Genomic DNA, 26,198 nt, shown 5'->3' on the forward strand with positions numbered 1-26,198 from the left:
AGTGAGGTTGTTGGGATTTTAAGTTTTCTATCACAACCTCATGAGCAATGTTTAATATGATATGATCATCCATAAGATTTTCATGAGAACATAGAAGCATATCATATTTTTCTTGAAAAGCTAGATTTTCAACTTTTAGCTTTTCTACTTGGTCCTTAAGCAAGGTATTCCTATTTACTAATTGAGCGATACAATGTAAAGTGTTATCATGCTCAATTGAAACAGTTTCATACCTTTGGACCAAATCAACATGAGAGCACTTGAGCTCCTCATGTTCTTTAGTCAACTCGTCAAAGTGTAGCATTTTCATGGAGAGAACATCTTCTAGCCTTTGACGAGCTTCGCTTTGCTCTCTCGCTCTTTCTAGAAGTTTGAGCATGACCGCCTTATCTTCTTGGCTTAGGCGAGCGTAGAGATGCAAGAAGCTTCTTTCTTCCTCCTCATCCTCATTTGTCCTTCCGCTATCATTTGCATTAGCCACACAACACATGTGGGAATCGAAATGGGAAGACACACCTTTTGGAGAGGTGGATTCATCGTTTGGTCTCCATCGTTCATTTTCTTCTTCTTCCTTGCAAGGGTTAGTATCACAAATACCAAAGGAAGTAGAAGCACAAAATGAACTATCATGTTTGGACTCATCAAATTTGCTTCTAATTCTAGTCCAAATATCATGCGCATCATGGATGGATTCGTCATAGTTTGATATGAAGGCATGATAATCTTCTTTGCTAAGAGAATTAGTTAAGATGTCAAAATCTAGATAGTTTAAGCGATAACATCTTTGATCCTCATCGGAATTAATTTCTCCATTGAAATTAGAGGGAAAAATACTCTTGTCTATAATTTGTTCTAATCGTGGATCTATGGTTCTAAAAGCATTTATCACACTAGTAGACCATGAGTCATAATTGGAACAATCATCAAATAATATTTCAAGAGTTACCTCTTTTTGAGTTACGTTCGATGGAGGAGTCTTCTTGTTCCTTTAGGATCTCTTACGAGCCATCACTTCGAGTTGTTAGACTCAGATGAAGTACCTAGCTCTGATACCAATTGAAAGTCGCCTAGAGGGGGGGTGAATAGGCGAAACCTGAAAATTAAAACTTTATCCCCCAACTAGATCTCTTGATTAGTGGTTAGAACAAGATATACAAATATCGGAGAATAGAAACTAAGTTCTTGCTTGAAAAGAGTATTGCTAAATAATGCGGAAGTGATAAATCAATACAATTAGTAAGTTATAGAATAACAAAGCAAGAAGCCTTAGATGAGAAGAGCACTAGGACAAGTTCTTTCTTGCAACGTGTTGCTTCACTAAATGGGAATTTAACTTAAAGCAACACCAAATGATATTAGCAAATAAAGGTGCAAGAAAACTTAGAGCAAGGGAACACAAACAAATCACAAGCAATAAACACAATGGACACGGGTGATTTGTTTTACCGAGGTTCGGCCCTTGAAGGCCTAGTCCCCGTTGAGGAGTCCACTTAAGGACGGGTCTTTTTCAACCCTTTCCCTCTCTCCCCCGATCACACAAGGATCGGCGAGCTCTTCTTCTTCTCAAGGATCACTCTCGATCCCGCAAGGACCACCACACACTTTGGTGTCTCTTGCTAGCTTTTACAAGCCTCCAAAACTTTGGAGGAAGTTCAATGGGAGTCAAAACTCCACGCGCAAATGAACACAAAGATGAAGCACACACTATCTCTCGATGAATCTCACAAGGCACTAGTGCTAAACTCAAATGAGTAGCTCTCTTTTGCTTGCTCTCTCTTTTGTGGCACTTGTGTTGGTTGTAGTGGTCTAAATCTTGTGTATAGGATGGATCAATGAATATATGTGGTTGGGAGGGCTTGAGTATGTCAACTATATGACTTGGAATGCTGCTTGGGCTCCCACACATTGAAGTGGCCGGTTGGGGTGGTATTTATAGTCACCAACCAAAATCTAGCCGTTGGTGAGGGTTGTCTGTTCGATGACGCACCGGACAGTCCGGTGCACACCGAACATGTCCGGTGCGACAGCCACGTCACCCGACCGTTGGGGTTTCGACCGTTGGAGCTCTGACACTGGGCCCGCCTTGATGTCCGGTGGCGCACCGGACACGAACTGTGGAGTGTCCGGTGCGCCTGCTCCCGCGTGCCTGACGACTGCGCGCTTCTGGCGCGCATTAAATGCGTCTGCAGGTGACCGTTGGCGCCGGAGTAGCCAGTTACACTGGACAGTCCGGTGTACACCGGACATGTCCGGTGAATTATAGCGAAGCAGCTGAAGTGAATTCCCGAGGCTGGCGAGTTCCTGAGGCCGCTCTTCCTTGGAGCATCGGACATGTCCAGTGTACACCGGACAGTCCGGTGAATTATAGCGGAGTCGCCTCTAGAATTTCCCGAAGGTGACGAGTTTGAGTTCGGAGTCCTCTGGTGCACCGGACATGTCCGGTGCGCCAGACCAGAGGTGCCTTCGGTTGTCCCTTTGCTCTTTTGTCGAACCCAATATTTGGTCTTTTTATTGGCTAAGTGTGAACCTTTGGCACCTGTATAACTAATACACTAGAGCAAACTAGTTAGTCCAATTATTTGTGTTGGCCAATTCAACCACCAAAATTATTTAGGAACTAGGTGTAAGCCTAATTCCCTTTCAGTGAGTACCCTAACCATGTGTATAAACCCCCAAAGGCGCTTTATGGGCTCAAGCAAGCCCCTAAAGCATGGTATGAATGCCTGCGAGATTTCCTTATCACTAATGGCTTCAAAGTCAGAAAAGCCGATCCTACACTCTTTACTAAAACCATTGCAAAAGATTTGTTTGTATGCCAAATTTATGTTGATGATATCATATTTGGATCTACTAACAAATCTACTTGTGAACAGTTTAGTAGGATCATGATTCAAAAATTCGAGATGTCTATGATGGGGGAGTTGAAGTATGTCCTAGGATTTCAAGTCAAGCAACTCCAATATGGCACCTTCATCAGCCAAACGAAGTACATTCAATACATACTTAACAAGTTTGGAATGAAGGATGTCAAGCCCATCAAGACACCCATGGGAACAAATGGGCATCTCGACCTCGACACGGGAGGTAAATCCGTAGATCAAAAGGTATACCGGTCGATAATAGGTTCCTTACTCTATTTATGTGCATCTCGACCGGATATTATGCTTTTCGTATGCATGTGTGCAAGGTTCCAAGCCGATCCTAAGGAAGTTCACCTTAGGGGCGTGAAAAGAATCATGAGATATTTAGTTTACACTCCTAAGTTTGGACTTTGGTACCCCAAGGGATCCACTTTTGATTTAATAGGATATTTCGATGCCGATTGGGCAGGGTGTAAAATTGATAGGAAGAGCACATTAGGGACTTGTCAGTTTGTGGGGAGATCCCGGTGTCTTGGACTTCAAAGAAACAAAACTCAGTAGCTCTTTCCACCACCGAAGCCGAGTACATTGCCGCATGCCATTGTTGTGCACAATTACTTTGGATGAGGCAAACCCTCAGGGACTATGGCTACAAATTGAGCAAAGTCTCTCTTCTATGTGACAATGAGAGTGCAATCCATATGGCGGATAATCCCGTTGAACACAGCCGCACTAAGCACATAGACATTTGGTATCACTTTCTGAGGGATCACCAACAAAGGGGGATATCGAGATAGCTTATGTTAGCACCAAAGAACAATTAGCCGATATCTTTACCAAACCTTTAATGAGAAAACTTTTAACAAACTTAGGAATGAGCTAAATATTCTCGATTCTCGGAACTTTGATTGAAACATTGCATACATAGCTCATTTATATACCTTTGATCATGTCTCTTTCATGACTACGACTAATGTGTTTTCAAGTGTATTTCTATGCTAAGTCGTAGATTGAAAGGGAAATGGAGTCTTCGGTGAAGACAAGGCTTCCACTCCACTCTAACGGTATTATTTACCCTTCGCCGTTGCTCCACATCACTCTCCAAAATGGTATAATCTTTAACTCATATCTACTTATACCATTGGGGGAGAACATAAAAAAGGGCTCTCAAAAGTCTCCGTTTTGGCGATTAATGCCAAAGGGGGAGAAAATATTAAGCCCAAAGCAAAAGAACCGCACCACCAACTTCAAAAATTTTCGAAATAATGATTTAGTTGGCTTTCACAAAAGTTTTTCCAGTTGGTATCTTGTGATAAGCAATTTCTTCAATTGATATGATATCTTCAATTGGTATATTTTCAAAACTAGTATCTAAGTATGTTTCCAATTGGTATCTATTAAAACCCTTTTGAAAGCTAAGAGGAGAATTTCACTAAGGGCGAGTTTTATTTAGTCAAAGGAAAAGCATTTGAAACAGGGGAAGAAATTTCAAATCTTGAAAATGCTTCGTGCAATCTATTCATATATCTTTGACTATTTGCAAAAAGACATTGAAAAGATTTTCCAAAAAGATTTGCAAAAACAAAACAAGTGGTGCAAATGTGGTCCAAAATGTTAAATAAAAGAAAGCAATCCATGCTTATCTAGTGAAAATATAAATTGGTTCAATTCTAAGCAACCTATGCAGTTACCTTATGCAAACTAGTTCAATTCTGCACTTATATATTTGCTTTGGTTTGTGTTGGCATCAATCACCAAAAGGGGGAGATTGAAAGGGAAATAAGGTTTAACCTTTTCCTATAAATAATTTTGGTGGTTGAATGCCCAACACAAATATTGGACTAACTAGTTTGCTATAGAATACATGTTCTACAGGTGCATAAAGGTTCAACACAAACCAATAAAAGATTGAAGAAAGGGTTCGAAAACAAAGGAGCAAAGAAACCAAGAATGCCCTGGTTTGGCGCACGGGACTGTCCGGTGCACCAGGACCGTACAACGTCCAACTCTCCACTCTCAGGTTTCTCAGGGCGCGCTCCGCTATAATTCATCGGACAATCCGATGCACCAGTGGAGCAACGGTTGTTCGGCGCAACGGTCGACTGTAAAAGTGCGGATCAGATGTGAAAGGGAAAAATAGGGTAAAACCTTTTCCTAAATGATTTTGGTGGTTGAATGTCCAACACAAATAATTGGACTAACTAGTTTGCTCTAGATTATACATTCTATAGGTGACAAAGGTTCAACACAAACCAATAAAAAGAACAAGTCAGGGTTCAAAAGAATGGAGCAAAAAGGAAACCGAAGTGTTCCCTGGTCTGGCGCACCGGACTGTCCGGTGTGCCACCGGATAGTGTCCGGTGCACCAGGGGCCGTACACTCTAAACCCCTCGGCTTCGGATTTCCCAGGTGCAGCTCCACTATAATTCACCGGACTGTCCGGTGTACCACCGGACTGTCCGGTGTACCAGCGGAGCAACGGCTACCTACGCGCAACGGACGACTCTGACAGATGAACAGTAACACATCAGAAGTTAGAGCAGAAGGTCAGAGGGGCACCAGACTGTTCGGTGTGGCACCGAACTGTCCGGTGCCGCATGAGGACAAAGCCTCCAACGGTCGACCAGCTCCAAGCCCTAACGACAAATGACGTGGTGGCGCACCGGACACTGTCTGGTGGCGCACCGGACTGTCCGGTGCGCCCATCGCCAGCAGCCTTCTCCAATGGCTACAATTTGGTTGGTGGCTATAAATATCACCCCAACCAGCCACTTCAAGGTGTGAGAGCCCAAGCAACATTCCAAGTCATATAGTTGACATATTCAAGCCCTCCCAACCACCTCTATTCATTGATCCATCCTATACACAAGATTTAGACCACTACAACCAACACAAGTGCCACAAAAGAGAGAGCAAGCAAAAGAGAGCTTCTCGTGTGAGTTTAGCAATAGTGCCTTGTGAGATTCATTGAGAGAAAGTGTGTGCTACATCTTGTGATCATTCGCGCGTGGAGTTTTGACTCCCATTGAACTTCCTCCAAAGTTTTGGAGGCTTGTAAAGCTAGCAAAAGACACCTAAGAGTGTGGTGATCCTTGCGGGATCTTAAGTGATCCTTGAGAAGAAGAAGAGCTCGCCGGTCTTGGTGATCGGTGGAGAGAGGGAAAGGGTTGAAAGAGATCCGTCCTTAGTGGACTCCTCAACGGGGACTAGGCCTTCGAGGGCCGAACCTCGATAAAACAAATCACCCGTGTCTCATGTGTTTATTTGCTTGTGATTTGTTTGTTCTTTCCCTTTCTAAGTTCTCTTGCGCTACTCTTTGCTAATATTATTTTGTGTTGCTTCAAGTTAAATTTACATTTAGAGAAGCAACCCCTTGCAAGAAAGAACTTGTGTTATTGTTCTTATTATCTAAGCCCTCTTGCATTATTCTCCACTAATTTTCTAGTAGTATTGCTATTGATGAAATTCTGCACTCTTTGAAAACAATACTCATTGCAAGCAAAGGACTTAGTTTTTATACTCCGATAATTGTGCATCTTGTTCTAACCACAAATAAAGGGATCTAGTTTGGATTTAGAATTATAATTTTCAAGTTTCGCCTATCCACCCCCCTCTAGGCGACTTTCAAGATAAACAGTGCACGCAGAAGTCAGAGTAGTTGTCAGAGGCGCACTGGACAGTGAACAATGCTTGTCCGGTGCAGCAACGGACTGCCCGGTGCCACTAGAAGACAAAGCCTCCAACGGTCAGAAGCTCCCGAACCCTAACAGTTGGGTGACGTGGCTGGCGCATCGGACTGTCCGGTGCGCCCATTGACAGCAGCCATCCCTAACGGCTATGTGGTGGTTGAGGGCTATAAATACCCCCAACCACCACCACTCCAAGCATCCAAGTTTCCAGCAGTTCACATTCAATACAAGAGCTAGTGCATTCACTCCTATACACAATTCAAAAGAATCAAAGCCTCTCCAAGTCCCAAATTCACTCCAAACATCTAGTGACTAGAGAGAGTGTTTTGTTCGTGTTCTTTGTGCTCTTATTATTGAGAGCACCTAGAGGGGGGGGGGTGAATAGGTGATCCTGTAACACTTCAAAAACTTAAGCCACAAAACTTGATTAATTGTTAGCACAGTAATTTGCCAAGTGGCTAGAGAAGAATCTCAACACAACACAATAACCAAGAGATATCAATCACAGAGATGGCACGGTGGTTATCCCGTGGTTCGGCCAAGACCAACGCTTGCCTACTCCACGTTGTGGCGTCCCAACGGACGAGGGTTGCAATCAACCCCTCTCAAGCGGTCCAAAAACCAACTTGAATACCACGGTGTTGCTTTGCTTTTCTTAATCCCACTTGCGAGGAATCTTCACAGCTTGGAGCCTCTCGTCCTTACAAAAGATGTTCACGAAGAATCACAGAGCAAGGGAGGGATTAGCAACTCACACACGACACAAAGATCACAACAAATACGCACACGCAAAACCCAGACTTGAGCTCAAGAGACTAGCACACTAGAACGGAGCTCAAATCACTAGAATGTCGAACAAGTGCGCAAGAATGAAGTGTGAGTGATCAATGATGCTCAAAGGATGCTTGGTATTCTCCTCCATGCGCCTAGGGGTCCCTTTTATAGCCCCAAGGCAGCTAGGAGCCGTTGAGCACAAATCTGGAAAGCCATTCTTGCCTTCTGTCGTCGGGGGCACCGGACAGTCCGGTGCACACCGGACACTGTCCGGTGCCCGATTTCCTTCCTTAAACAGCGAAGCCGACCGTTGGCAAACTTGGAGCCGTTGGCGCACCGGACATGTCCGGTGCACACCGGACAGTCCGGTGCCATCTTCTAGCCGTTGGCTCAGCCACGTGTCCCGCGTAGATTGCGCGGCCGACCGTTGGCCCGGCCGACCGTTGGCTCACCGAACAGTCTGGTGCACACCGGACAGTCCGGTGAATTTTAGCCGTACGTCGCCGGTGAATTCCCGAGAGCGGCCAGTTCGCTCGAGCCAGCCTGGCGCACCGGACACTGTCCGGTGCACCACCGGACAGTCCGGTGCTCCCAGACTCAGCAGATTCTTGGCTGCTCGAGCCAAGACATTTCCAATTGGATTTTTCCTGTTTCCAGCACTTAGACACAATACATTAGTCCATAAAACAATGTACTAAGTCTGAGAAACATACCTTTATCCTTGATTTGTACTTTGTCCACCTTTTTACCCTTAGGCACTTGTGTTGGACACTAAATCACCAAAACACTTAGAAATGGCCCAAGGGCACATTTCCCTTTCAATCTCCCCCTTTTTGGTGATTTATGCCAACACAACATAAAGCAAGTAGAACAAGTACAAAATCACTTCAAATAAGAACTCAATTTATTTTGATTCAAATTTGACATATATGGATCACTCTATGCCACCACTTGGTTTGTTTTTGCAAATCAATCTCAAATTTCTATCTCTAAGTTAAACACACATGTTAAGACATAAAGAGAGTCATTCCAAGAGAAATTGATTCAAGATTTCAAAAACTCCCCCTTTTCCCATAATCAATACTTCTCCCCACAAGAAGCCAACTTTTGACAAGAGAGACAACAAAAGAGTTTTGACAAACCAAAAGCTTTATTCTACTTTTTTTAAAATCTCTACTATTTTCAAAATCTCTCAAGTGGTAGCTGATCCATTTATCGCTTTGGCCTTTATTTTCTCCCCCTTTGGCATCAAGCACCAAAACGGGATCAATCTTGGCCCTTTAACCCCATTGCCTCACCAAGATCCTCAATTAAGAGCAAATAGGCAATAAGAGTGTAAAGATGAACTTGGAAAAGTTACTCTTTTCATCGGAGTGCAGTGGAAGTCTTGCATGGTCCAAGTCCACCTTTTCCCTTTCAATTCTCCTTCGAGACTAAATCAAGCAAACTCAAGCATATGGTTAGTCTCAAAGAGTCAAGTTGTAACACATCTCCCCCTAAAAATGTGCATCACTTTGCAACGGACTTGTGAGGTCCAGGGAGTGTTTGTACAACTTGAGCACCATATTGAACAACGAAATGCAAAAAGGAACATGATCAAAAGCATAAATACATGTATGCTACAATTCAATCCAAGTTCCGCGAATCTAAGACATTTAGCTCACTACGCAGCCTGCAAAAGGTCTTCTCATCTAGAGGCTTGGTAAAGATATCGGCTAGCTGGTTCTCGGTGCTAACATGAAACACTTCGATATCTCCCTTTTGCTGGTGGTCTCTCAAAAAGTGATGTCGGATGTCAATGTGCTTTGTGCGGCTGTGTTCAACATGATTTTCTGCCATGCGGATAGCACTCTCATTGTCACATAGGAGTGGGACTTTGCTCAGATTGTAGCCAAAGTCCCGAAGGGTTTGCCTCATCCAAAGTAGTTGCGCGCAACACTGCCCTGCGGCAACATACTCGGCCTCAGCGGTGGATAGGGCAACGGAGGTTTGTTTCTTAGAGTTCCACGACACCAGGGACCTTCCTAAGAATTGGCACGTCCCTGATGTACTCTTCCTATCGACCTTACACCCAGCATAGTCGGAATCTGAGTATCCAACCAAGTCAAAGGTAGACCCCTTTGGATACCAGAGCCCGAAGCAAGGCGTAGCAACCAAATATCTAAGAATTCGCTTCACCGCCACTAAGTGACACTCCTTAGGATCGGATTGAAATCTAGCACACATGCATACGCTAAGCATAATATCCGGTCTACTAGCACATAAATAAAGTAAAGACCCTATCATTGACCGGTATGCTGTTTGATCAACGGACTTACCTCCTTTGTTGAGGTCGGTGTGTCCGTCGGTCCCCATCGGAGTCTTTGCGGGCTTGGCGTCCTTCATCCCAAACCGCTTCAGCAAGTCTTGCGTGTACTTTGTTTGGGAGATGAAGGTGCCGTCCTTGAGTTGCTTCACTTGAAACCCAAGGAAGTAGTTCAACTCGCCCATCATCGACATCTCGAATTTCTGCATCATAACCTTGCTAAACTCTTCACAAGACTTTTGGTTAGTAGAACCAAATATTATGTCATCAACATAAATTTGGCACACAAAAAGATCACTGTCGCAAGTCTTAGTAAAAAGAGTTGGATCGGCTTTCCCAACCTTGAAAGCATTAGCAATTAAGAAGTCTCTAAGGCATTCATACCATGCTCTTGGGGCTTGCTTAAGTCCATAGAGTGCCTTAAAGAGCTTACACACGTGGTCGGGGTACCGTTCATCCTCGAAGCCAGGGGGTTGCTCCACGTACACCTCCTCCTTGATTGGCCCATTGAGGAAAGCGCTCTTCACATCCATTTGGTACAACCTGAAAGAATGGTGAGCGGCATATGCTAGCAAGATACGAATTGATTCTAGCCTGGCCACAGGAGCAAACGTCTCCTCAAAGTCCAAACCTGCGACTTGGGCATAACCTTTTGCCACAAGTCGAGCCTTGTTCCTCGTCACCACCCCGTGCTCGTTCTGTTTGTTGCGGAACACCCACTTGGTTCCCACAACATTTTGCTTGGGACGAGGCACCAGTGTCCAAACTTCATTGCGCTTGAAGTTGTTGAGTTCCTCCTGCATGGCCAATACCCAATCCGGATCTAGCAAGGCCTCCTCTACCCTGAAAGGCTCAATAGAAGAGACAAAGGAGTAATGCTCACAAAAATTAACTAATCGAGACCGAGTAGTTACTCCCTTGCTAATGTCACCCAAAATTTGGTCGACAGGATGATCCCTTTGAATCACCGCTCGAATTTGGGTTGGAGGTGCCGGTTGCGCTTCTTCCTCCATCACGTGATCATCTTGTGCTCCCCCTTGATCACACGCTTCCTTTTGATGAACCTGTTCATCGTCTTGAGTTGGGGGATGCACCGTTGTTGAGGAAGAAGGTTGATCTCGTTCATCTTGTTCCTATGGCCGCACTTCTCCAATCGCCATGGTTCGTATAGCGGCCGTCGGAACATCTTCTTCATCTACATCATCATAATCAACAACTTGCTCTCTTGGAGAGCCATTAGTCTCATCAAATACAACGTCGCTAGAGACTTCAACCAAACCCGATGATTTATTGAAGACTCTATACGCCTTTGTACTTGAGTCATAACCTAACAAAAACCCTTCTACAGCTTTGGGAGCAAATTTAGAATTTCTACCCTTCTTCACTAGAATGTAGCACCTGCTCCCAAATACACGAAAGTAAGATACATTGGGTTTGTTACCGGTTAGTAGCTCATACGAAGTCTTCTTGAGGAGGTGATGAAGGCAGACCCTGTTGATGGCGTGGCAAGCCGTGTTCACGGCTTCCGACCAAAAACGCTCGGGGGTCTTGAATTCTCCAAGCATCGTCCTCGCCATATCGATTAGCGTCCTGTTCTTCCTCTCTACCACACCATTTTGCTGTGGTGTGTAGGGAGCGGAGAACTCGTGCTTGATCCCTTCCTCCTCAAGGAACTCCTCCACTTGAAGGTTCTTGAACTCGGACCCGTTGTCGCTCCTTATCTTCTTCACCTTGAGCTCAAACTCATTTTGAGCTCTCCTGAGGAAGCGCTTGAGGGTCCCTTGGTTTTCAGACTTATCCTGCAAAAAGAACACCCAAGTGAAGCGAGAAAAGTCATCAACAATAACTAAACCATACTTACTTCCTCCTATGCTTAGATAGGCGACGGGTCCGAAGAGGTCCATATGTAGCAGCTCCAGGGGTCTCGATGTGGTCATCACATTCTTGCTGTGATGCGCTCCTCCCACCTGTTTACCTGCCTGACAAGCTGCACAAGGTCTATCTTTTTCGAATTATACGTTAGTCAAACCAATCACGTGTTCTCCCTTTAGAAGTTTGTGAAGGTTCTTCATCCCCACATGTGCTAAGCGGCGATGCCACAGCCAGCCCATGCTAGTCTTAGCAATTAAGCATGCATCTAGACCGGCCTCTTCTTTTGCAAAATCAACTAAGTAAAGCTTTCCGTCTAATACACCCTTAAAGGCTAGTGAACCATCACTTCTTCTAAAGACAGACACATCTACATTTGTAAAAAGACAATTATATCCCATACTGCATAGTTGACTAACAGATAGCAAATTGTAACCAAGAGACTCAACTAAAAACACATTAGAGATAGAGTGCTCATTAGATATTGCAATTTTACCTAACCCTTTTACTTTGCCTTGATTCCCATCACCGAATATTATTGAATCTTGGAAATCCTTATTCTTGACGTAGGAGGTGAACATCTTCTTCTCCCCCGTCATATGGTTTGTGCATCCGCTGTCAATAATCTAGCTTGAACCCCCGGATGCATAAACCTGCAAGGCAAATTTAGGCTTGGGTCTTAGGTACCCAACTCATGTTGGGTCCTACAAGGTTAGCACAAATATCCTTAGGGACCCAAATGCAAGTTTTGTCTCCCTTGCATCTTGCCCCTAATTTTCTAGCAACTATTTTCCTACCCTTTCTACAAATAGCAAAGGAAGCATTTAAGGCACGATAAATTGTAGAGGGACCATTCATAACTTTTCTTGGAACATTGATAACATTTTTCCTAGGCATATTATGAGCAACATTTCTCCTACCAATATTTCTATCATGCACATAGGAAGAACTAGAAGCAAACATAGCATGAGAATCAAAATCATCATAAGCATTATAACTCCTATAAGCATTTCTAGTTTGTCTCCTATCATGGTACATAAAAGCATGGTTCTTTTTAGCACTACTAGCCATAGGAGCCTTCCCTTTCTCCTTGGCGGAGATAGGAGCCTTATGGCTTGTCAAGTTCTTGGCTTCCCTCTTGAAGCCAAGCCCATCCTTAATTGAGGGGTGTCTACCAATCGTGTAGGCATCCCTAGCGAATTTTAGTTTATCAAAATCACTTTTGCTAGTCTTAAGTTGGGCATTAAGACTAGCTAATTCCTCATTTAATTTGGAAATTGAAACTAGATGATCACTACAAGCATCAATGTCAAAATCTTTACACCTATTACAAGTTTCAACAATTTCTACACAAGAATTAGATTTACTAGCTACTTCTAGTTTAGCATTTAAATCATCATTAAAACTTTTTAAAGTAGCAATGGTTTCATGACAAGAAGATAATTCACTAGAGAGCATTTCATTCCTTTTAATTTCTAGAGCAAGAGATTTTTGTGCACTAACAAACTTATCATGCTCCTCATATAAAAGATCCTCTTGTTTTTCTAGTAATCTATTCTTGTCATTCAAGGCATCAATCAACTCATTAATCTTATCAATTTTAGATCTATCTAATCCCTTGAATAAGCATGAGTAGTCTATCTCATCATCATCACTAGACTCATCCTCACTTGAAGAAGCATAAGTACTAGTATCATGAGTGCTTACTTTCTTCTCCCTTGCCATGAGGCAAGTGTGACGCTCATTGGGGAAGAGAGATGACTTGTTGAAGGCGGTGGCGGCGAGTCCTTCATTGTCGGAGTCGGAGGAGGAGCAATCCGAATCCCACTCCTTTCCGATATGTGCCTCGCCCTTGGCCTTCTTGTAATGCTTCTTCTTCTCCCTTTTGTTCCCCTTTTCCTGATCACTTTCATTATCGGGACAGTTAGCAATAAAATGACCAAGCTTACCGCATTTGAAGCATGAGCGCTTCCCCTTGGCTTTGGTCTTGCTTGGCTGTCCCTTGCGACCTTTAAGTGCCGTCTTAAAGCGCTTAATGATGAGGGCCATCTCCTCAACATTGAGCCCGGCCGCCTCAACTTGCACCACCTTGCTTGGTAGCGCCTCCTTGCTCCTTGTTGCCTTGAGAGCAATGGGTTGAGGCTCATGAATGGGACCGTTCAACGCGTCGTCCACGTATCTCGCCTCCTTGATCATCATTCGCCCGCTTACGAATTTCCCAAGAACTTCTTCGGGCGACATCTTGGTGTACCTGGGATTTTCACGAATATTGTTCACCAAATGAGGATCAAGAACGGTAAAGGACCTTAGCATTAGGCGGACGACGTCGTGGTCCGTCCATCGCGTGCTCCCGTAGCTCCTTATTTTGTTGATGAGGGTCTTGAGCCGATTGTATGTTTGGGTTGGCTCCTCGCCTCTTATCATTGCGAATCGTCCAAGCTCGCCCTCCACCAACTCCATCTTGGTGAGCAAGGTGACATCGTTCCCCTCATGAGAGATCTTGAGGGTGTCCCAAATTTTCTTGGCGTTATCCAAGCCGCTCACTTTGTGGTATTCATCCCTGCACAAAGAAGCTAGAAGAACAGTAGTAGCTTGTGCATTTTTATGAATTTGCTCATTGATAAACATGGGACTATCACTACTATCAAAATGCATTCCACTCTCTACAATCTCCCATATACTAGGATGAAGAGAGAACAAGTGACTACGCATTTTGTGACTCCAAAATCTGTAGTCCTCTCCATCAAAATGAGGAGGTTTACCAAGTGGAATAGATAATAAGTGAGCATTAGCACTTTGAGGAATACGAGAGTAATCAAAAGAAAAGTTCGAATTGACCGTTTTCTTTTTCTCGTAGTCGTTGTCGTCGTCCTTTTGGGAGGAGGAAGATTCATCGCTGTAGTAGACAATTTCCTTGATGCGCCTTGTCTTCTTCTTCCTCCCATCTTTTCTTTTGTGACCCGAGCCTGAGTCAGTGGGCTTGTCATCATTGGGCTCGTTGACGAAGGACTCCTTCTCCTTATCGTTGATCACCATCCCCTTTCCCTTAGGATCCATCTCTTCGGGCGGTTAGTCCCTTTCTTGAAGAGAACGGCTCTGATACCAATTGAGAGCACCTAGAGGGGGGGGGGTGAATAGGTGATCCTGTAACACTTCAAAAACTTAAGCCACAAAACTTGATTAATAGTTAGCACAGTAATTTGCCAAGTGGCTAGAGAAGAATCTCAACACAACACAATAACCAAGAGATATCAATCACAGAGATGGCACGGTGGTTATCCCGTGGTTCGGCCAAGACCAACGCTTGCCTACTCCACGTTGTGGCATCCCAACGGACGAGGGTTGCAATCAACCCCTCTCAAGCGGTCCAAAGACCAACTTGAATACCACGGTGTTGCTTTGCTTTTCTTAATCCCACTTGCGAGGAATCTCCACAGCTTGGAGCCTCTCGCCCTTACAAAAGATGTTCACGAAGAATCACAGAGCAAGGGAGGGATTAGCAACTCACACACGACACAAAGATCACAGCAAATACGCACACGCAAAACCCAGACTTGAGCTCAAGAGACTAGCACACTAGAACGGAGCTCAAATCACTAGAATGTCGAACAAGTGCGCAAGAATGAAGTGTGAGTGATCAATGATGCTCAAAGGATGCTTGGTATTCTCCTCCATGCGCCTAGGGGTCCCTTTTATAGCCCCAAGGTAGCTAGGAGCCGTTGAGCACAAATCTGGAAAGCCATTCTTGCCTTCTGTCGTCGGGGGCACCGGACAGTCCGGTGCACACCGGACACTGTCCGGTGCCCGATTTCCTTCCTTAAACAGTGAAGCCGACCGTTGGCAAACTTGGAGCCGTTGGCGCACCGGACATGTCCGGTGCACACCGGACAGTCCGGTGCCATCTTCTAGCCGTTGGCTCAGCCACGTGTCCCGCGCAGATTGCGCGGCCGACCGTTGGCTCACCGGACAGTCCGGTGCACACCGGACAGTCCGGTGAATTTTAGCCGTACGTCGCCGGTGAATTCCCGAGAGCGGCCAGTTCGCTCGAGCCAGCCTGGCGCACTGGACACTGTCCGGTGCACCACCGGACAGTCCGGTGCTCCCAGACTCAGCAGATTCTTGGCTGCTCGAGCCAAGACATTTCCAATTGGATTTTTCCTGTTTCCAGCACTTAGACACAATACATTAGTCCATAAAACAATGTACTAAGTCTGAGAAACATACCTTTATCCTTGATTTGTACTTTGTCCACCTTTTTACCCTTAGGCACTTGTGTTGGACACTAAATCACCAAAACACTTAGAAATGGCCCAAGGGCACATTTCCCTTTCAATTACTTGGATCGCTTTCTTCCTTCCTCATTCTTATTCTCAAGTGACTTGTAATTAAGGCAAGAGACACCAAGTGTGTGGTGGTCCTTACGGGGTCTAAGTGACCCATTTGATTAAGGAGAAAGCTCACTGGGTCTTGGTGACCGTTTGAGAGAGGGAAAGGGTTGAAAGAGACCCGGTCTTTGTGACCACCTCAACGGGGACTAAGTTCTTTAGAACCGAACCTCGGTAAAACAAATCACCGTGTTCATCCGCTTTTATTTATTGATTGATTTGTTTTTGCCTTTTCTCCTGGACTTGATATTCATTCTAACGCTAACCCTGGCTTGTAGTGTGTGCTTAAGTTTATAATTTTCAGATTCCGCCTATCCACCCCCCTCTAGGCGACTTTCAAAACCTAGTGAAACAGCGGTTGCGTCGCTTTGACGAAGAGAAACACAAGGGAATTGGAGAAGAGATTGCCAAGCTCCTCGCTACCGGATTCATCCAAGAAATCAACCACTCTGAATGGTTGGCCAACCCTATATTGGTATGAAAGAAAAGTGGGTAATGGAGGATATGTGTCGATTACACCGGCTTGAACAAGGCATGCCCAAAGGATACGTCCCCCCTCTCGTGTATTGACTAGGTGGTCGATTCAACATCTGGTTGTGAGGCTCTGAGCTTCCTCGATGCCTACTCAGGCTACCATCAGATCACGATGAAGGAATTCGACCAGCCCGTGACCTCCTTCATCACCCTTTTGGTTCATACTGCTATGTAACGATGTCGTTCGGTCTGAAGAACGCAGGGGCCATGTACCAACGATGTATGATCAAATGTTTCAGTGATTTGATCGGAAGGACTATGATAGCGTACGTCGATGACATCATGGTCAAGACTCGGCAGACTAAGAGCCTTGTCCATGACCTAAGAGAGACATTCGACAAATTAAAAACCAATGGTACCAAGTAAAACCAGAAAAGTGTGTCTTCTGTGTTCTTGGAGGCATGTTGCTCGGTTACTTGGTTTCCGAGTGAGGAATCAAAGCTAACCCGAAAAAGTTTTCCGCCATCACAAACATGGGGCTCATACATGACCTCAAAGGTGTTCAGTGGGTCATGGGGTGTATGGCTTCCCTCAACTGCATCGTGTCACGCCTCGGGGAGCACGGATTACCCTCTACAAGCTACTAAGGAAAGTAGAGCACGTGTTACCCTCTACAAGCTACTAAGGAAAGTTGACCGCTTCGAGTGGTCGGCGAAGGCGCAGGAGGCGTTTAACAATCTCAAAAGCCTCATGACCCAATCCCCATCCTGGTCCCACCGAAGGACAAGGAGCCACTCCTACTCTACATCGTGGGGATAGCCCAGGTGGTCAGCTCGGTGCTCGTCATGGAGAGGCAGGAAGAAGAAGGCGCGCGCCCGCTTCAACATCCTTTCTACTTCATAAGTGAAGTCCTCACCAACGCGAAAACTCGCTACCCTTAGGTACAAAAATTATTGTACGTCGTTCTGATTACTAAAAGGAAGCTTAGGCATTACTTCGAGTCGCATCCTATTATCGTAGTGACTTCGTTCCCCCTAGGCGACATGACCCACGATCCAGACATTTCTGGGAGGATTGCCAAGTGGTATCTTGAATTGATGGGATATGGATGGGATCTCCTACACCTCGCGAACATCGATTAAATAATAAGTCCTTGCTGACTTCATTGCGAAGTGGACTGAGACCCAATTAGAGCCAACACGAACCATCGAGAAATGTTGGATCATGCACTTCGATAGGTCGATGACAAAGGGGAGAGCCGATGGCGGCCTCGTTTTTACGTCACCATAAGGAGAGTGGCTGCAGTACATTGTGCGACTCCACTTTCAAGCTTCTAATGACGTGGCCGAGTACGAAGCACTCATAAATGGTTTGCGCAATGTCGTGGAGCTGGGTGTCCAATGTCTGGACGTTCAAGGGGACTCCTAGCTCGTTTTAGGGCAAGTAATGAATGTCGCGATCGCAAGATGGTGGCATACTGCCAAGAGGTGTGACGGCTAGAGGAGCAATTCGACAGCCTCGAACTGAACCACATCCCACAGCGAGACAACGAAATGGTGAACACCCTCGCGAAAATGGCATCGGGACAAACAAGCGTGCCACCAGGGATCTTTGTGACCGACCTTTTTAAACTAACTGTCCAATACGACGATGTCCACTAGAGGGGCAGGCAACTCATGGGCACGGACCCGCCGACTCCAGAACTAGTCGCCATCGTGGAGGAAACCAACCCCCTAGCCGACCCCATGGCTAGCTGGAGAACGTCATATCATGACTTCTTGGCCAATAGTTTGTTGCCTGAGACAAAATAGAAGCATGAAGGATTCGTCGATGGGCCAAGTCCTTCGTCGTGATTGGGAAAGACCTCTACAAGAAGGGGCGCAACAGAATAAGGCAGTTGTGCATCCCAATCGAGCAAGGAAAGCTGCTCTTAGAAGACATCCATGATGGGATCTGTAGGCACCATTTTGCCCTAAGAAGCCTCGTGGGGAACACCTTCCGACAAGGATTCTATTGGCCCACCTAGTGTTAGATGCACATCAGGTAGTGAGAACCTGCGAAGGATGTCAATACTACGCGTGACAGACCCATCTGCCAGCACAGGCACAATAAACCATCCCTGTCACGTGGTCATTTGTTGTTTGGAGACTTGATCTAGTCGGACCTCTCAAAAGGGCACTCAGGGGCTACACCCAAATCTTGGTCGCAATCAAAAAATTCTCTAAGTGGATCGAAGCGTGGCCCCTCGCAAAGGTCACCCTTGAACAGGCCATGAAATTTGTCACCAGCATCATTCACCATTTTGGAGTACCCAACTCAATCATAATGAACAATGGTACGTGGTTCACCGAAAACAGGTTCCTATAATTTTGCGACGAATACCACATCCGTGTAGATTGGGCTACTGTGGCTCACCCCCGTGCAGACGGGCAGGTCGAATGAGCCAACATAATGATCATGCAAGGACTAAAATCTCAGATCTTTATGCGCCTCAAGCAGGTTGGCCAATGATGGACGGAGGCGCTTACAGCAGTCCTCTGGAGCTTGAGAACAACCCCGAATTGCTCAACCGGGTATATGTGCTACTTTATGGTTTACGGAGTAGAAGCGGTGCTCCCTACTGACCTCAAATACAATGCCCCGAGGGTAAAACAGTATGCAACTAAAAAGAATGAGTCAAGCTTAGAGGACATGTTGTACCAACTCTATGAAGCCTATGATGTGGCACTTTTGCGGTTAGCGAAGTACCAGCAGACGCTATGAAGGTACCATGGCCATCGCATCCGAAGAAGAACACTACAAATAGGAGACTTGGTCTTACGATGGGTCCAAACCAACAAAGATCGACACAAACTATCCCCTCCATGGGAGGGACCGTTCGTGATCGAGGAGGTACTTCGGTTGGGCACCTACAAGTTGAAGGACAAGTAGGGGAGGACGCTCGCCAACGCATGAAACATCGAGCAACTACGACAACCCTACCCATAGCAAGGCTCTGACGTTCCTTAAATCTACCTGCTCCCGACCTCAACTAAGAGCTCGGGTGCCAGGGGGAGGCTAACAGGCAGAGCAATACAAAAATACTAACCTCCTCTCACTAAATGAATATTTGTCCTTCTAGTAAACGTTTATGCCCGAGCGAGGTGACGCTAATACCTGTTTCCTCTTTATCGTTTGTTCGATTGATGCAGGATTCCGAAAAATTTGAGGGGGAGCCAGAACCGACCAGGCCACCCTTCGAGTAACGCCTCAGCTTAAAAACTAAACGAATGACAAGGGACACTTTTTGGTAAGAGCCCGAACCCATCCCAAAACGGCTAGGATTGCTTTTTGGTAAGGACCCAAACTCGCTCAGAATTCCTTTCTAAGGGGCCAAAGAGCGAAAAACTCATGGCAAAACAGCCATGAATTCTAGAGTTCGAAGGCCAGTCTTCAAAGGCCTCACGACCGCTCCAGCGAAGAATTGAGTAAGCGACAGCCGGAGACGGGCACACTAACGGCCAGTACCCAGATGCGCAAGCATTAAGGGCGTCACCAGCCCGTGTTCGAGTCCTAGGAGAGTCTAACTCATGGTTTATCGTGAAGATAGGCAGTGAGCCATCGGTCCCGGTCAAACGGGATCAACAACTATATGAGTCAGTGCCTGGGTGTATGAGGATGGTCCCCAGCGGACTCCGCGCTTGGATCCTGCTAAAAGAGCTAGGGCCTCACTTGGATTACCTATTTGTAACTCAGCGAGCGTCATTGCTAGCCCTCGAGGAAAGTGTGGTACGGCTCAACTCCCCTCATACCCGCGAAGGGGATGCGCGGGGGAGAGTAGGACCAAAAAATACGAGGCAAGACCCCAGATGGTCCTCTGCATCGAGCAGTGGCTCGGGGGCTCACCCCGCACAGGTATGGCGGAAGGACAAAAGTTGCGCGAATAGCACCCCTTTGACTTAGAGATCTTAGAAAGGCAGGGTCAGGGGGGGCTAGAACACATACACGTCACACCCTAATCACGCGCAAAGTTCTAAACAAAAGTGAATCGTAGGATTACAAATGTGCAGTTATTCTCTTCATGTCGACCCCAGCGTAATGTTCACAACAGCGTTGAAATCACCCGTGGATGGGCCCCTGAGCTACACCAGGCAAACTCTCCAGATAGACCGATGACGTTCCGGGAAATGACACCAATGGGTAGTTGTTTTTTTTTCTCGAAAACGCAGGAGAGCTGCATTTCATTAAAATAAGAAGGTGAGCCCCAAAATGGGGCGGTACAAAAATGGTGTGGCTTTTTATGGCGGCCAACACCTTACATAGACAAATGTATCCATAGTACCAGGAGACATCTCAGCCCACAGCCCTAGGGGCTCCAGCAAGGCGCCAGAAAGTGGCATCTTCGCTAATCTCCTGGACCACTTTAGCGATATCAGCAACCTCATCATCGAACACACAACAATTCCGATGCTTCCACAACCACCAAGCAACCAAGCAGACCACCGAGTTGAAAACCTTTCGCCGCTGCTTTGGTACATTTTGCTCCGCCTGCTGCCACCAGACTTGAAAGTTGTCCTCCCCAGGGGAAGGGCACAGGTGTTGAAGATTGCAGGCGGAAAGGACCTGGAACCAGACTTGCCTAGAGAAGACGCAGCCAGCCAACAGGTGTTGAATCGTTTCCTCTTCTTGATTACAGAGCACACAGCAGTCAGGATGAGCCAGCCCTCTTCTCGCCAAACGGTCCGCTGTCCAACATCTATTTAGACTTGCTAACCAAAGGAAAAACTTGCACTTCGGAGGGGCCCAGGACTTCCAAATCCTATGGGCAGGTTCAAAAGCGATGGAGCCTATAAAGAACCTCCGGTAAGCCGATCTTGAAGAGTACTGTCCTGAGGATGATGGGGTCCAGAGGTGCTGGTCACAAACCCCCGGCGCAAGATTAACTGTTTCTATGACATCCCAGAGTTGAAGATACTCCGAGAGAACTTGAGCATCCAGAACACCCCTGATATCTCTGACCCAGCGACCATCAACCAAAGCCTCCTGTACCGTTCTACCTCGCTTGAACTTAGAAGGGACCAGCCTGCATAGGGATGGTGCCAAAACTGAAAGTGAGTGACCCTGAATCCATCTGTCTTGCCAAAACAGCGTGTTAGCCCCATCTCCCACGATCGAAACCACCGAGGCAGCGAACATTGCTGCTGCAATGGGATGGACCTGAATGTCGAACTCCGTCCAAGGGCGATCTAGCTGAGTCTTTTTAAACCAAAGCCAGCGCATACACAAGGACCAGCCAAGAGCTTCCAAGTTATGAATACCTAGGCCACCAAGCTCGATTGGTCTGCAAACACGGCCCCAATTAACCAGGCAGTGCCCCCCTCTAATGTCACGTCTGCCTTTCCACAAGAAGCCCCTCCTGATTTTATCAATGGCTTTCAGCACCCACTTCGGACATTGAAGCACCATGAGATGGTGGATAGGAATGGCCGTAAGGACAGCTTTCACCAAGACATTTCTTCCTGCCGGATGCATCAAAGCAGCTTTCCATCCTGGGAGTTTGTCCGCGATCTTATCAATCAAAGGTAGCAAGTCAACCGCTGTCAACTTTTTGTGAGATAGAGGCAAACCAAGATATTTGCATGGAAAATTCACCACATTGCAGCCCAAGGTTCCCTGAACTTCCTCCACCACCTGATCCGAACATCGAATTGGGGTAATGGAGCATTTGCCAATGTTGGTGACAAGCCCCGAAGCTTCTCCGAAAACCCGCAGCAACTCTTTTGTCAAGGTTAATTCACTCGCCACCGGCTGCACGAAGAGCACCACATCATCCGCGTACATTGAAACCCTCTGTCCAGCACCCCGCCTTAATAGGGGGAGTAACAGACCTAGATCTGCAGCCCTCTTGATAAGGAAATTCAGCACGTCCATGACTAGAATAAACAGCATTGGCGAAAGGGGGTCCCCTTGCCGCAGCCCCCGCTGGTGAAAAATAAGATCACCAGGTTCTCCATTAACTGGGTAGTTGTGAAGCGACTAAAGTTGATACTGCACCTCGGTAAGGACCCAAGGATCCATGGTCTTACGCACGGAGGTCGAGACACAAAGAAGGCGCAAACTACAATCCTCAGGCAAACTCATGCGAGAAGAGGTTCGAGAGAAAGATTCCAACGCGAATGGACATAACCCGCCAAACAGTGGAAAACGGTAAGCCAACTTTCTTTTTATTTAGAAAAAAAAATCACATTTACAATGCAGGATTAGGAGTGTCACGGACGACTTCATCCACGGACAAAAAAAATATCTCCTAGCGCTGGGTGGCGGGTGCTCGGAGGACGACGAGACAAAAAAAATAAAATTAAGTGGTTCCATTCCAACTGAACATAGCGGCTTTGTTCTCAAAATAAATGAGCACTACCTTAGTAACCCCCTCTAGCTATCTTTATATGCACTCCAGAGGATTTTAGCATTTTTCTTGTTGGTTGGAGACAAGAATTTCAATAGAAAATTTAAGGTGATCAGGGATTTCCTGTGTTTGGTAGTATGATTAACATGAAAGAACTTCGGTAAACTGTCTACTGGTTAATTAAACAGGGAGAGTAGCTTCATGTTATTGTTTTTATATAGTTAAGAGATATAGCTAGTTAAGTATTCTCATTGCATCTAAAAAAACGGCTCATTCTATTATCAAAACACACAACTTGAATGGCCATATCTCCGAAACATGGATGCATCCTAGCCAACCTTGCCATCAATCCAAACACACAACACACCATAATCATGGGGAAAACACAACATTGACCAATCAATCTTCGAGACACCGAGGTCTGATCAAATAGATAAGATGACGGTATCATATTGTCCCTTAACTCTGGTCCTCCATTGTTATTCTTGAGCATCATGATTCGTTCCAATTCCATCAAGGCAGAACAAATGTATGCATCCATCCATCCAGCCATGGAGTCAAATCAAGGCCGCAAACAAGTCAGTCAGTTCCATTGTATTTTCCTGTGGATTGTCCACTCCGACGGGTTCACGGTGGCGTCACCGCTGGAGGAGACAAGATCGAAGGGGGAGTCCTCGGCGAACTCCGTCGGCATTGCCTTCCAGTGCAGGGATGGTTCCCACTCTGCCTCTTTCAACACCTTCAGGATCTCTTCCACCACAATGTTGCTCCCTTCTTCAGACAGATGCAGCCCATCCCTACAACACGACATCAATTATTGTCTTCTTGCTCAGGCCGGCGACAAGCATAAGCAGCAAACAACTCACGTGAAGCACGCAGTCTTCCAGTCCTCCCTCTTCTGCATGGCATGCCAGAGATCAACCACCTTCAGGTGCATCTCCTTGCACAGAGCTACGCACACGTCAGAGTACAGACGGCAGGTTTCGTTGGTCCGGACGATCTCACTCAGTATAGTACTGCTGCACACATAATATGCTCAGTTCCATGTATTATATTACATTGCAAAAAGAAAGTTTGTGTTCACCATACAATTGATCTCTCTCACCTGGTTGAGTTTCGAAGCATCTCCTCGTTCAGAGGTGGGCAGCTCAGGAAAAGGACCCGTGTCTTCTCGGAGAGGCTCTGACCACAAAGGCAAAACAAACTGTCAAACAACTAGCTACTGCTGCACCAGCACCATGCCAGTAACACCTTGGTAATCGACGCTCTACCTTTAGGTGTTCTGCAATCTTTCTCATGTTCCCTATGTACTCATCTAGCGGCACATGAGGCCCGAGACCGGAACAATGAGCATCAATTGAGTCGTTTCCACCAAAGTAAACTATTACCAGAGACGGCTGCACTGCTGAATCCTAATGACAAATGAAGAGTAGAAAACCAGTTAAAATTTGGACAACTGCCAGCTATTTTTTTTAGTATCATCAAAGATTATTTCGTAAACTGTATTAGGATCATTGATTACATTACAGTATTGGTCCTCGAGAGCATACACGTGTGTCATCATATAGATAAGTAACTGAAAACTGCTGAAATTTTCATTATGGTGTGATAAACAAGTTAAAGAGAATCAAGTAATCAGCAGTTTATCATAATGCTGCTTGAAGAGAATAAGCAGACTTCCTCTCGTTACAGAAACTGCACAGAAGAATATTATGAGTGCGTTTGAATCCTAGGCTAGAAAAACACTAGCCTCGCTAGGCTCTGCATTCGGAAACCTAAAAAAATTCTTCCTTTTGAGAACGACCTTGCCTCGCTCGCTTGGCAAAGCCTAGCTTCTGAGTGAGAGCTGATTCGGCTCGCCTTCGATGGCAAGGTCGCCCTCGTGTGGAAGAAAATGAGTGTGAAACAAACTCCCTCTCCCTCCATACCGCCATGTTCCTCAGCATCCCATGCGATTTTTGCTCCAACACTCCATAAATGAAGCCAGATCGAAGTTTCCACACACCATAACCTCCACCCAGTAGCTCCATTCGTCCTATCCAACTTGACCGCTGCGAGGCCAAAGAATCGAACTAGAGGATTCTGTAGATTTTCATGAATCTATTCAGCTCTTGTACCCCTTAGATTGAGATTCCAGATTTCTAACAGCAAATCTGGCTCAAAAAGCTGAACCAAACGGACCCTCAATATACTCCCTCCGGTTTTTTATTTGTCGAGGTTTAGTTCAAAAATGAACTAGCAGGCGACAAATATTCGAGAACAGAGGTAGTACCATAAAAAATTCTAGGCAAACCACGGTTTGATCCCTATTTTAAGGTATGGTCCTTCTCTATTTTATATCAAAATAGCCTTTTTATAATATATTAGTATGTACTTATGTTCCTATAACAAATGATGGTACCCACATCCCTTGAAATATTCCATCAAGGATTGTTGATAGGTTCCGCGGTAGGAAACCTTTCCTACCCAAAATGTACTTGCGGTGGCCGATTTTGATTTGATGTTCACGTATGTAAGTGGGTAAGTGCTGGTTGGGAGGAATCGGCACATGATTGCATGGTCTTACGACATTCTCTTGAGCATCCAAATGGCCTTCGGGTACCTGAAGATTGGTGTCTACGTTTGGAACACTTTACATGTACAACTTAGTGATATTAATTGTGTTCCCAATGGCCTGCTAGGTAGATACTACCTTGCAGGTGCTGGCTACGCAGCAAGGAGACGATCTCTACCTCCTTTTTGTCAAACTTGATACCATTTGCGTGAGTGGAGGGGTAATAGAGCGCAAACGCCAAATGAGCTATTCAACCTGCCGTGCGCCAGTGTCAGCACCTGGTGGCGCATGTCGTCGTAGTTCGGCACGAAGATGCGTGTGCCGTGCAGGAGCAGCCCGTCGACGAGGCGCCATGGCGCAGCCAATACGCCGTCCCGCAGCTGCTGGAGGAGGTGCTGCCCGTCAGGTGCAGCTGCCAGCGCCCGCCTGATGTCGTCCAGCAGGGAGAATGTCGGGCCCGAGATGGCCAGTGCTGCCATAGCCGTGTCCTCCACGGCAGCCTCCGAGTCGCGACGGGACAGGGCGTCGGCCACGGTGTTCAGGCGCCCCGGCCTGTATTCCACCGAGAAATCGAAACCGAACAACTTGCTGGTCCACTGATGCTGAGGAAGTGTGGACAAGCGCTGATCCAGCAAGAACTTTAGACTATAGTGGTCAGTCTGAACAGAAAAGTGGCGCCCCCATAAGTACGAGCGCCAGTGGCGGACGGCCTGCACGAGGCCGATGAGCTCCCTCTCGTAGGCCGCCAACTTAAGGTGGCGGGCTGCAAATGGCTTGCTGAAGTAGGCGAGAGGTCCCGCGCCCTGATGAAGGACAACACCGAACCCTGCGCCTGACGCGTCACAGTCGACGACGAAGAGCTTGGCGAAGTCCGGCATCTGGAGCACTGGACCCGTCGTCAG

At 46.2% G+C, this 26,198-nt stretch overlaps 1 protein-coding gene across 2 annotated transcripts in view; it reads right to left on the reverse strand.

The window, feature by feature from the left end:
- Positions 1–22,966: 22,966 nt before the first annotated feature.
- LOC100283985 (uncharacterized) overlaps positions 22,967–26,198 on the reverse strand; it is a 30,527-nt gene continuing 27,295 nt past the window's right edge. The window contains exons 3-6 of one of the 2 annotated variants that reach the window (NM_001294292.1): positions 24,014–24,154; positions 23,848–23,924; positions 23,609–23,758; positions 22,967–23,539 (exon numbers count right to left, since the gene is read on the reverse strand). In NM_001294292.1, coding sequence (NP_001281221.1) covers positions 23,326–23,539; positions 23,609–23,758; positions 23,848–23,924; positions 24,014–24,154 — 582 coding nt within the window. In that variant the 3' untranslated portion in view covers positions 22,967–23,325. Of the gene's footprint in view, positions 23,540–23,608; positions 23,762–23,847; positions 23,925–24,013; positions 24,155–26,198 lie in introns of both variants that reach the window. The other variant, XM_020547773.2, reaches the window with a different exon arrangement.

The sequence above is a fragment of the Zea mays genome, chromosome 2 (assembly GCF_902167145.1).
Source record: "Zea mays cultivar B73 chromosome 2, Zm-B73-REFERENCE-NAM-5.0, whole genome shotgun sequence".
Taxonomy (NCBI): Eukaryota; Viridiplantae; Streptophyta; class Magnoliopsida; order Poales; family Poaceae; genus Zea; species Zea mays.